The 13,176-nt window shown below is 32.1% G+C and overlaps 1 protein-coding gene across 1 annotated transcript; it reads right to left on the minus strand.

The window, feature by feature from the left end:
- Nucleotides 1-44: 44 nt before the first annotated feature.
- On the minus strand, nt 45-4,478 carry LOC107633955 (protein IMPAIRED IN BABA-INDUCED STERILITY 1). Its single transcript, XM_016337546.3, has 9 exons — nt 3,932-4,478; nt 3,252-3,536; nt 2,846-3,166; nt 2,252-2,479; nt 2,067-2,164; nt 1,667-1,754; nt 1,016-1,558; nt 591-723; nt 45-466 (listed from the first exon to the last, which is right to left on the minus strand). Exons 1-9 carry the CDS (start codon nt 4,202-4,204, stop codon nt 447-449), a joined length of 1,989 nt encoding a protein of 662 aa, XP_016193032.3. The 5' UTR covers nt 4,205-4,478; the 3' UTR covers nt 45-446.
- Between the last annotated feature and the right edge of the window lie 8,698 nt (nt 4,479-13,176).

Raw genomic sequence — 13,176 nt, forward strand, 5'->3', positions numbered from 1 at the left:
GGCATTTGGAACCTGCTTAGTAGGAATGCATTTTTCCCTTTTCCGAAAAACTATATCTGATTCCTTTGAAGCCTAAAACACAGTGAAAAAATGACTATACTTACAAATAGACAAGGATTAGTAACTAGTGGAAGGGATGAAATTCAGATCATACATAAATAAATTTAATATATTATGGCCAAAAATAGATGATTCATGTGATAAAAAACTTCTCTCATTCTTTTTTTCACTGGCTTTCTGATTTCTGCACATACAAAGCTGAAAGGGCTACATTCTTCATATTGTTGAGTTTCGCGGTTTATAGGCAAAAACTCATGCTGCTGAATCTTGTAGCTCACAGCATTGTGCTTTAGAGAAAGGAGATGGCCCTCTTGGAAGAACTTCTATCATTTTTGAAGCACTCGAGGGTTTTATATTCTTCATGCATGAATATCGACGCAGTTTCTTTACTTCCCATTCTTCTTATCTGCAACACACTCAACCATTTTATCTTCATTTAATGATTTCAGCAAGTCTAAGCACAACTACACAAAACATACTGCAGTTTTGTATTGTAACTATCAGCTATCAGCTTGAAACTGCTGTAATACCTTTCTGAAACCACGATCGCCGGACAGTACGCCGTATGTGTCGCTCATGTCTTTCTAAGATCTCATCGACGGTGTGCATTTGAGATATTAAGGGTCCTGAAAAATCAACTGTGTCTCCTTGGTCCTGTGAACTCTGTAATGAAGGAAGTAAAATAAAGTCTCAGCAAGGATGCATAAATTGTATAAAGCTAAAACAAAACAATGCTTGATCCATTTATGCTCTTGAGAAAAACAAAATTTCTCTTTGAAGTCAAATAATTTCCTAGCGTCTAGCATTACAAGTTCCAAATTTCATATAGATCAGATAGTACAAATCACCTTATCAATGAAAACAGAACAAGATAATGTAATATCTCAGTCACATAATTCTATGCCTTAGATTGAATAATGTTATCAATGAAGCTGGAAAACTGAAAGTAACTTACCAGGTTACTTCTCTTGGATAATGAGTCTTCTCTGTGATAAAGTGTCATAGATAGTTCTTGTGAATGGTACTCATCAGAAGTATCAAATGAGTCGGGACGATCAAACTTATTCCACTGGTTCTGCATTACAAGCTTAGAAATTTCAAGTAGATCACGGCCCCTAGAGTTGGAGCGTCCTCCACAGAATTCCTTGTTTTCATAGTTTCTGGATTCAGAATTATTCCTTGAAGTTACTGTCGAAGTTTCTAAGGAATTATACAAGTGCCCTCTTGAAATTGATCGAGAATGTGCTCTAATTGAGGTGTCATCTTTACGCCTTTTCGCCCATGCAAAGCCACTTGATTTTGAAACTTGCAATGGTCCTGGAAAGGGAATATCTACTTTTGTTTCATCCTTCATATGGGAACCATCTTGTTCTAGTGGTTTATCACTAGATAGCTTTGGTGCCTCCTCATCTATGTCAATGTTCTCTTCTTTAAGGACTTGGCAAGAGCTATCATCAACTTTTTGTCTTTGGGAAGTTTGAATTTGACTTGTCAAATCCTATGGGAGAAGAATAAGAGCTAAAGTAAGATTCTGATTATGATAATTAAAAGATTGGCATATTCATAAGGAACAAAATGATGCAGAGGTTGAGGAAGCAGGAGAGACCTCAGCTGGGGCTAATTTACTGAGTGCTAGTGGCTTTCTTGATGGTTTTCGTGATTCTGGTCTACAAGCTCGGCCGCTAATCTTTTTCCTGGATGTTCAACACTAAATGAATCCATGAAAACGTTGCAACTAATATTTGAAAAATTGAAACTTAAAAGAATGAATTTGTTATGCTCAGTATTGTAAAAAAAGGTTCCAAATACTTTTTTATACTTCTACAGCCTTCGGAGTCAATTTGGTGTACCGTTAAAAGTTGGAGTGAAAAATCCAGGGATTAACATATCTTAACAACATTTCAAGACACACAAACCTATTTCTAGAGACACCAGATGATGTGTGATAATTTTAGCCTGCCTTTGCCAATAAATCTGCATAAATAGAAAGTTAAAATGATTTTCACCTTTTTGACTCCTCCTGGTGCTTTGCGTCAATCTCCTTGCTAGGTGGGTATATTGGCATGCTTGATGGATCACATGCATATGGTTTTGTTTTGAAGTACTGAAAGTGATACTTTGTTATCAGAAAAACTTGCATAGTCCAAAATCAATGCTTCAACAATGCATAGTGGCACAATAGAAAATTAACCTCTGATGAGAGAGCAGATGTGGCAGTCCCACGTTTGCTCGGTTCGACAGAAAGAAGCGTTTGTAGCACATTTATGCTGGTCGCAGGCAAATCTTTAAATGTCTCCCAGAGGCTACTATCGTATGGTTGTTGTGGCTTGAACAAAGTTGCATGAGGAAGTTTGGTCTTTTTCCAGTAATCATCAGGTGGAGAGCCGCAGAGCTTGAAGATTTTATGCAATTGTTCAACCTGCATAAACAAAAAAAGAAGAAATAGTTTACATGTGTTTCAGAAGCAGTGTCAAGCAAAAAATTTGGAGTTACCATTCCCGGTTAATTCAGTTTATTATTCATAACCTTGTTAAAACTCAACCTATTTCATTTGATTCCACTCACCGAGTACATGGAATTAATTTTGAAATTTAGAAAGCAAATTGGATATAGTAATTTATTCCTTTTGCCTAAACAATGAATAGAGCTCATGACATGTGTTTAGTTTTTCCCCCTTCATTCAACTTTCAGACTAATTCTAATACATCTCACAAAAGGCGAATCCTCAGGCAAAATATTAAACAAGGAAGGAAAAGAATTCCATACTTTTTGAAAAGGTTACTACCTCAGTTCTTCCCTGAAGTATAGGCTTTCCAATAAGTAGCTCTGCAAATACACAGCCAACACTCCAGAGATCCACAGATGGACTATAATCTGTCGAGCCGAGCAAGAGTTCTGGCGGACGGTACCACAAGGTGACAACACGACTTGTGAGGGGCTGCTTGTTGTTTCCTGAATTGCACCAGTTTGCCAATCCAAAATCTGCCACCTTCAATATGCCTTCATCATTCACCAAAAGATTCGATCCCTTGATGTCTCGGTGCATCACACCCTTCGAGTGACAATGCTCAAGACCAGATAACAACTGTTTCATGTAGCATTTAATCTGCACAACAACAAATTGTGTCCTTTCAATAAAGACAAGAAGCAAATTGGAACTCAGTTCCAGAAATTAGCACTAACACAAATACCTGTGATTCATTAAACTTGATTTCTGGTCTAGACAATAGCCCTGTGATGTCATGTTGCATGTACTCAAACACAAGGTAGATGCTACAAGACAACCTGGAAGTAATCAAGCCCTCCAATTTGATGATGTTGGGATGATCAAGCCTTCTTAGAATCATTATCTCCCGCGCCATAAACCGGACGCTCTCTGGCTCGAAATTGTCAAACCTGACCTTCTTCAGAGCCACTATCTTCCCAGTCTCAAGCTCCTTTGCTCTGAAAACACTACTATATGTACCCTGCCCAATCTATCATTACAAAAAGAAAGCCAATTTTCAGAATACTTACAGCATTGGCAGAAAAAGGAGCATTTTCCGAAACAACCCAGATATTCAAAGTTCAAGTGTTAAGATTTTCCCAATGTAATAAACTATTACTATGTGTTAGCTAATAAAATAATCCTATTGATAATTCATGTTTAAGATTTTATTTAAGCAACATAGATCAGATATAAATACTAAGTGCTTTAGTAATTTTCTCTTTCGAACAATAAATTATTTGACACATGAGATGAGAGATTGAATTATGGTTATGCTACTTGCTCCCAGCAATTAAGTCATAAATTCGACAATGCAGCCCAATTAAACAAGTAAAGAAATAAAAAGAATGATAGGCTGAGAGGGATGAAGAAGTAGGAAGGAACCTTCTCAAGCTTCTCAAATGCATCAGCACGGAGGGGAACCCAACCCTGAATGGCCTCAGCGGCGACGGAGCTAAGCCAAGCGGGCCAACCGGCGGCCGCCTGCTCACCTTCAACGTACTTTTGCAAATTGCCGACCAACCTGAAGCTGGAGGAGTCACTCAACTCGCTCTTCCGACTCGCTGAGTCAGTGTTGTTCCTCCTCTTGTCATCCTCCGCCGAGTGGTCCCCCGCCGGTGTGACGGACACCCCTTGCTTGACCACCACGCAGCCCATGAGGAGCTAAAGTTGCTTCATTTTGGAAGTAAAGAGCTTTGCAGCAGCAGTTCATATGCCATTCTTGTTTTTTGTTTGCGCCAATTGCGGCCTTCTTTAACGAGTCCTACATTGCCGAAATCAGCGGAAAATATATCATTGTTTTCTTGCTCTCTCTCTCTCTCTCTCTCTCTTTTAGTCTTCTTTCTTTTGACAAATGCAATGCACAATTCATTGATTTAGTTATAAATGTTATATACTGCTATTCTGGGTTTCCTTTGCTTTATGGTATTGCCTTCTGACTTCGTTTGATATATTTAACTAATTTAAATACATATTTATATTTTAATTATTATTATTTTTGTATACGAATATGTTCCTGTAAATAAATAAATTTTTAGCTTTTCTCATTGTTTATGAATGACTTTTATTATAAAAGTAAAGTGCATATCAATTTTTTTTCCTTCTTATTATTAGTTGGTTTGTGAGTGGCATTGTTGAAAAGTGCATGGAATTGGATTGGGATATGTATATGGAGATTTGTTTCGTTATTTAGTTTTGGTGACATGATCAATCATTATGGCTAAATGGTATTGGATCATTGTTTGTGTGTTGTGATGCTTTATAGTTAATAAGTCTGTCTATCTAGGTAGTATGTGTGTAATTGTGTATATAAAATCTCCACTTTCTTTGTATTTAAGATTTGTTGATAGGAGATATTCTTTCTTTTTCCATACTTCATGCAACACCTCTCCCTTGCGTGGGGACACCTCAATCAGTAGTGGAAGGACTAAGGAGAAAGATGAAATCAATTAAAAAAATAAGTGTTTAAACTTGAGATAAAAAAAAAAAAAAAACAACAACAAATCTAACTAGAACCTTTTTGGCTATTGAATGTCTCGGTAAATTTTTAAGTTGTGTCAAAAGATCAAAGAATTTTAGCTAAGTTTATCATTCTCGCATGCATTAATAATTTTGTCATGTTTACTTTCATATCTTTTGTAGACTTATAGTCCAAGCATTATTAGCTTGACAGGTAGAGATAGTAATGGGGCAGGCACCTCCATGCTTATAAAATTCTTCATGGTTTGACACTATTTAAATAAAAAAAATCAGATATTATATTATTGGCTATCTTCATATCCTACATTTTGATATATTGACCACAGTTCTCATCTTTTGTGGAGATAATGTTATACAGTTATAGAATGTTGGATATAATATATTTCTGAGTAGATAGATAAGAGTCCCCATTTGAGACCATCATTGAAGACATTAGTTTTAATTTGATTAATCTTGTGAATGGGTATTTCATATTTGTTTGTGTTAGTTGATATAAGAATAAGAAAGGTTGATGTTTAATTAATTAATAATGGTTCTTTCCTGTATTAGTACATTGAAATTTTCTATCAAAGATAGTGCTTTTTTTATAAAAAAAAAAAAGCTTGATGTATTAATTTCTGAGTTGAGTGAAAGAAGCTTCATGATGATGTGTGTGATGCATTAACCCTATCTACCTTATTAATATTGTCTCTACCTTATTTTCGGAATGTTGTTTTCTCACTAACCTCTGAAAAAGGGAAAAGATAATGCAAGTTGCAACCCCACTATCTTGCTTTTTCTTTTCTTTTTTTCCTTTTTTTTGTGGGTTTTTTTGGTCTGTGGGAAAAGGAAATGATAGGGTCTAAAATGCGCCAAGCCTCTAGCAATTGTGCTAAGCATTATCATTGCAATTATGTAAAATATATGCTGTTTATAGGCTCCATGGAATCCTAGAGATAACAAGTTATGATGTTAATTGTTAACATAATAAATTTGTATTTGTTAAGTGTCCCAAAATAAATAAAAATAAAATAAAATAATATTTGTGTTTCTATATATAAAGTATGGTATCTTTTATGTCTCATAGTGTCCTAATAAAAAATAAAAAATTTTTTTCTCGACACACTTAAATACTATTATGTGTCTGTTTGTCTAACTTTAATATATATGTATTGTTGAAATAAGTTTAGAAATAATATATATTATTATTTATTAAAATAAAAAATTATTTTAAATACTTTATATAATTAAAAATATTAAAAACAGTTAAAAAATTAATTAATATTTTAGTACTAATAAATTATTAAAATATCATTACAACTTATCAAAAAAAACTTATATTTTATATATATATTATGTTCTCGTGTCTTATAAAAAATTAAAATTTGTGTATCTATATGTTTTCGTATCGTGTTGTGTTCCGTATTTAAGTCGGTGTCTATAAATCATAGATTTCTATGTTTGTTGTTCTTAGATTTTGGGTTGAATTTTTCTCATCTAAAATTTTAAATATTTTATATGTCATTTTCTCAAAACTCACTATTTTTATGTATTCTTGTCCTAAGTTGATAAACAGTGGTAATGGGAACAAATTTTGAATCTTCCCTGCTTTTGCAAGTCTTTGTTATTATTCACTTAAATCATGTTTTAGTGGAGTTATGCAGTAGGATACTAATCTGGTAATAATTTTGTCACAGTGAACCATTTCCTCAATCCAAAGGAAAGGCCATAGTAAATCTCAAGTGTATTATTAATTGTAAATTTGCAATGCAAGAATCCCCACAAAGCTGAGCAATAGTCTTTTTTTTCCCCTTTCATTTTAAAATTCTTTTTACCCACTTTTGTTATAATGAAATATTAAAGATTTAAAGGTGCAGCATGAGTTCTACTACATGTGGTGTTATGTGGCAGCACTTACAGATTTATTTATAATTTTATATATTATTTTATTATAATTGAAATTCAATTTTCAAAACTTTAATAATAAATCTCTTTCAAACAAGGAAGAACTGAAAAAAGATGAATCTGATAATGATAACAATAATAATAAAAATCCATAGTTGCTTCCTCGAGCCTCCCGTGATCATACTCAATGCATTTTGAAAACAAAGGTATAATTTATGACAAAATAGTTTCGGGTAAAAAAGCTTTAATTTTTTCAATATATTTAGTGCATACAAAATCTTTAAATTAAAACATTTTTAAAAGTATTCTTAAAAGACTTATTAAAAAAAAACATTATTATTATTATGCTCTCCACCATGAATAATTCGAAATTCAAACACTTGACATTTGACAATGATGACAAAATCTATATTAGTGCTACAAATGGACTCATTAATCGAGTTTTCATGCATTATCTGTGCAGCTTGAGAAAATGACAAGAAACAAAAACAATTAAGAAAAAAGCGCGTGCACCAAACCAAGATTTAAAAAAAAATTTTCGCCAAATCAACTATGATGGATGTATATATGTTAGGGCTTGTTTGGATGTAATTTTTTTAAAAAAAATTTTTTAATGATCTTTTTTAAAATTTTTTTACTAAAAGTAAAAATGATTTTATATTTGAATATTTCATATAAAATTTTTTTATCTATTAATTATATTTAGATAAAATAAGATAAAATTATTTTTTATTTGTTTATTATATGAAAAATATATTTACTTTTTAAGAAAAAAAAGATCATTTAAAAAAAATGTAAATTGTAATTTGTCAAAAAAGATATTTTTATTTTATTTTTCTAGTATTTTTATTTTTACTATTAAAAATTTGTCAAACACATTAAAAAATAATAAAAAAAATTTTATTGAAAAAATATTTTTTATCGATTTAATAACGTTCAAGTACTATACATATATATAATTTAATTTATTTTTAATATGTATTTTATACTAATAAAAAAAATATTTTTATATTTTAAGGTATATTTTATATTAGTAGTTGATTTTAGTATACACCTAAAATAGATGATAAAATAATTGTTTAATTAAGCAAACAAAATAAATGATTGAGCAAAATGCAGACCAAAATCGAAAAGAAAAGAAGTAACAACATTCAGTGTGATAGGTTGAACAAAGCATGTGAATTAATGGAGTCTGTAGTGATTAATTTCTCAAATCATTTGATGCTTGGTGGAGGGAATGCTTCACCTTCTAAATCTAATCCACAAAAAGCAGACACCGAAAAGTGAATGGAAAAGCAATGAGTTATGAGTATGTAGTAGTAGTGATTAAAAGGAATAAAGAAGAAAAGATGGTGGTTGTGGTAGGTCAGAAGATTGGTTACAAAAGATGTCACTGTCCCAATTTGTCAACCACAAGTAGGGTTTATATGCTTTATAACTGTTGGTTTAGTTGGTGCTATAATAATGTTGACTCTATTCCGACATAGTGGAGAACATACCTATCTAGCAAAGTGAAATTATAAATAGCCATAGGTGTGTCATGGCTCGAGTTGAGCTAGATTTGAAATTAATAAGATTTTTTAACGTGAATGTTCTAAAATATTTCAGAAGGTTCCAAAAAACTTTAAAAGATTCTAAACATTTTTAAAAAATATAAAACATTTTAAAAGAATATGAATATACGTAAAAGTGTCAAGAGTGATATAGAATGAAGGTCTATACATATTTAAGTGAAAAAATCTGAGGAAAAAATTAGCTTATACCACAACACTAAGTAGATTGATCATTAAGATCAACGAAGAATCTCATGAAGATGTTTCTATTCGATTTTTTGCGTAAAAATGATTTTATGGCAAGATGATAGTTAAAATATGAACACTAATTCATGTATAATTTTGTGAGAATAAATTAATTAAAGAAAGATTAAGAGAAAAAAGGGTAGATAAATTTGTGAAAAAAAATACTTTTATTATTAACAAATAAACAACACAAAAACTAAAGATGTGAAATGATAGTAGAGAATAAGTGTTGAAACCTTCACTAATCTCACAAGAGAATGAATAAGCTCTTTTAAAGTTAACAAAATTTAGGTAGAACTTGATGCGAAGTGTTCTAAACACTCAAGTGCTAATTTTATAAATTCTCTTGTTTAAAGTTGATCAACAAATGAAAAGAACAATGAGAAGAACTAGAGAACAAGAAAAAGAGATAACCTTACCAAATTTTAGGAAAAAAAAAATCCTTTTTGAATAGTTCGTTGAAATCTTTTTTATAGTCTCAAGTCATTTTAAAAAGAGAATACATTGTCCAATAGTTATAATGTCATATCTAGGGGTAATTAGCAAAAAGTGTCTTAGAGTGTTTTCATTATTTTAAGTTGGAAAAGTATAGGGAGCCAATAGAATATTTGTACAATGTGTGTAATGGAGGTTTAGGGAGCATTAGAGATATAAACATTAGTGTTAGCTCTAGATCTGAAAGGTCAATAGTTCGATCCTTGGTGAATTCCAAAATTAGCTTAAGGGTGAATCCCAAAATCAACTTAAGTTTTTGGAATGAGTGGTTTTATGATATGAGATGTTTATTATCCCTAGTACCCGGATGGTTATTCTGGATATTATGGGTGATGTTCATTTTGTAACTCATATAGCCCATTGTACACATTGTACAAATATTCCATTGGCTCCCTAGCAGGACTCTTTTAAGTTTTTTAACAAAATATGAAGATAGGAAGGAAGTTGATCTCCACAAGTTAAGGTAATAGTTCTGACACTGTTTTGAGTGGTTGTACCAAAGAGGTGTCCAGATAAAATAGTATTCATGATATGTGACATTAGTGAATGAACATCTAGTTTGGTTCATTTCTAATTAGATGACATTCTCTATACCAAAATAACATTTATTTCCACCAATTTAGTTCCTAGTTAAAGAGAAATTCAACTCTTTAGAATATTCTTTTTGGGTTTATTTTTTTATCCCAACACCTATAAAAAAAATTTACTCTTTTTTTGTCATGTTTTAAGTCATTTTAAAATTATTTATACATAATTAATTATTATTTTTGGTATACAATCATAATTAATTTATTTTTTAATCTCATATTTTAATCTAATAAATTAATTTAAAAACATATAAAAGGAATAATAATCATATTTATGAAATTCGGCCAGTCGGACCAAAAATCCAGCCACACAGTCGTCAACCTGGGTTAGGTCATTATTTGAATCGATCAAACAATTAATTCGGTCAAATTTAGTCAATCTCGATAAAATTCGGTCAAGTCCATTCAAAATCGGTTTAAAACGACTTGGTCAAATTTGGTTAAACCCGGTTAAACTAAAAAAAATTATTTTTTATAAAATTTTTTTTAATTAAATATATTACGTAAATAAAACTAAATTATATTTACAAATCTAAAAAAAATTATTTTATTAGTTACAATATATTTTTTATTTCTATGATTGTTATTTTTTTTTATAAATATTTAAAGAGTATAATAAATATAAACTAATTAATAAGTTATTAAAATTTTAAAAAATAATTAATTAAATACAAAATAAAACTAAAGAAAAAAGGCATTTATTATGAAAATAAAAAAAAATAAAATTTTATATAATTATTTAATTATGACTGGTCAATCGGTTTAATTTGTGATTGACGGACTGAACCAATGATCCAATGATCCGGTAGTCTGACCGAATTGATTATCAGTTTAGTTCTGATAACTATGATAATAACAAATTAAAAATAAAATAGAGAAAAAAAATTAAAAATGATAAATAAAATAAAAAATTGAAAGTGTATTTTATTTTGTTATTGTCAATTAGCATTGTATGTTGATGATTTGTATATGGTTTAACAAAATTGAAATAGGGTAGAAAGAAGAAAAATTTCTCCCCTCCTATCTTAGCGCACAGAGCCCGCCCCTACCCCTACCCCGTTGTCTCGCTCAGTCTCTTTCTGACCTGCCGAATAGCCAGCCAGCAGCTACCATCATTTTCAGAGCCCCCGATTCTCACTCTCAGAGTCGCAAACCCCCCCCCCCCCAAAAATTTTCTACTCTCTCTGAGTTGAAAGAAAACCTTAACCTATTGCCACCGTCAAATTTTAGAACGTCACCACTATCGCTGCCGACAGTGACAACTAGTGGTTGCCGTCGTGGCCTCTCGAAGGTCTGCTCGGCTCTCTTCTCTTGGATCCGATTCTCCTCGACGTTGCCAGAAGGTCGATTCGGAGCTATTGGTCACAGTTTTAAAATAGCGTAACCATAGAGTAAACTATGATCATGGTTTAAAACTAGGGTGACCATAGAGTAAGCTATGTTCACAGTTTTAAAATAGTGTGACCATAGATTAGGCTATGGTCACGATTTAAAACTAGGGTGACCATAGAGTAAGTTATGGTTACGATTTTACAAAAGACTCCATGGTCACAGTTTTAAAATAGTGTGATCGTAGAGTAAGCTATGGTCACACTAAAACCTGACCATAGATTAGGTTATGGTGACGGTTTAAAACTAGGGTGACCATAGAGTAAATTATGGTCACGATTTTAAAATAGCATGACCATAGATAAGCTACGGTCACGCTAAAACTGTGACCATAGAGCAAGCTATGGTAGGTCATAGTTTTTACCCATGACCTTAGAGTAATCTATAGTCACGGTGTGGCCTAAAGTGTCAGATAAAAAATACTACAATCATGACCATAGATAAACGTGACCATATATCTATGGCCACACCAGAAAATCGTGACCTAAAATAAAAAATAGTGACCTATGGTCACCCTTTTCACTAGTTTTTACTGTGATCATAGACCAAATTTTTTGTAGTGTATTCTTCAATTTTTAGTTACTAGGATCTTCATAATGTTGGTACTCTTGATTTTTTGTGGTTGAAATTTTGATAATATTAGTACTCTTGTATTTTTTGTTTCTAAAATCTTGATAATGTTGATACTCTTCAATTCTACTGCTAGATTTTGGGATTCATATATTCTAGATATCTATCTCCTTTGTGGTTGTTTTTTTAGGACTTTAGTTTCTAAAACTTGCTACTAAAGTAATGGATAATTGACTCAATTGATAGTTTGGGCACTGATTCTTCTAGGATGGTACATACGGCATTCCCCACGAGTATGCTATTGGATTCTCTTTGCCTCAACCTTGGGTTAAGCCATGAGAAAATAGGGTTACTTTATAGATCCTACGTTATAGATCATCTTCTTACTAAAAAGTCTTTTCTAGAACTTCCTTCTTCTGGATTATTATTAGGCACTAACAAAACTATTAAGCCTACCTTTGATTCTTCTGACCAAGAATTTTAGGTGAATTCATTGAACAACCTTCGTATCATATGGGTCATATTGTTCTCCGTTCTCAGTTGAAGCATCAAGAATTTCTATGGACTTCTTTTAAGTCTGAAGCGACCACTCATGTTAATAAATTTTGGCATAATTGGGTATTTGCAGTATTATTCAAGGAGGGTAGTGATTTTTTTAGGAGATTGAAATTTGTTAGTATTGATGAAGCTATCCAAACTTCTGCAGGTTAGTTATTCTCCACGACCTGTTATCATAATTGATTTTTATCATTTCTTCATTTTGTTGCTATGCATTGAAGAAAGAATAATTGTGTTTTTTCTTGGTTTGGATGTACAATGAAATGGATATGATATGAGTTTGCTTTTGCAGCGATGTTACTCTCATACTCACACCTTAACTTCTTGGGGTGATTCACCTACTTTGAAAGATGTTGTGGTTCTTCTTTAATTGTTGGTGTTTGGCCATGTGGATCTCACCCTTCTTTGCCAAGATTCTGATTTGCTTAAGCTAGCAAGACATCTTCAAAGTAGTTTAAGTGATGTTGGCCGTTATGCAAAAGAGTTATCCAAAAGTAAACATGTTGAGAATCAAAGCATTCTTCCAAAAATAAGCATCCAAAAACTCATTGTGGGTCCTCCAAGAACAAAGGGTAGTGCAGAAGCAGCCTCTAAAATGAAGAAGGTTACCATTAAGTACTCCAATTCTAATTGGTCACACTATTTTTTTGGTGACTTTCTCAATGGTGAATTTGTCCCTACCCCTATTATTCCTTCAAAACTTAGAGAAGCTGCTCTTGTGGCCTACTCGTTAAATAAATATGTATTTTTGGAATCAATTGGTGAGTGTATGAGTCATGGCGTCTTTCTTTTTATCTTGCTAGATCACTCAACAAGAACACCTCCCAGTTGTTTCTCTCTATTTGGCCAGTTTGTTTTCGAGACTTGA

This window comes from Arachis ipaensis, chromosome B1 (genome assembly GCF_059453495.1).
Source record: "Arachis ipaensis isolate K30076 ecotype BB chromosome B1, ASM5945349v1, whole genome shotgun sequence".
In the NCBI taxonomy this organism is placed as follows: Eukaryota; Viridiplantae; Streptophyta; class Magnoliopsida; order Fabales; family Fabaceae; genus Arachis; species Arachis ipaensis.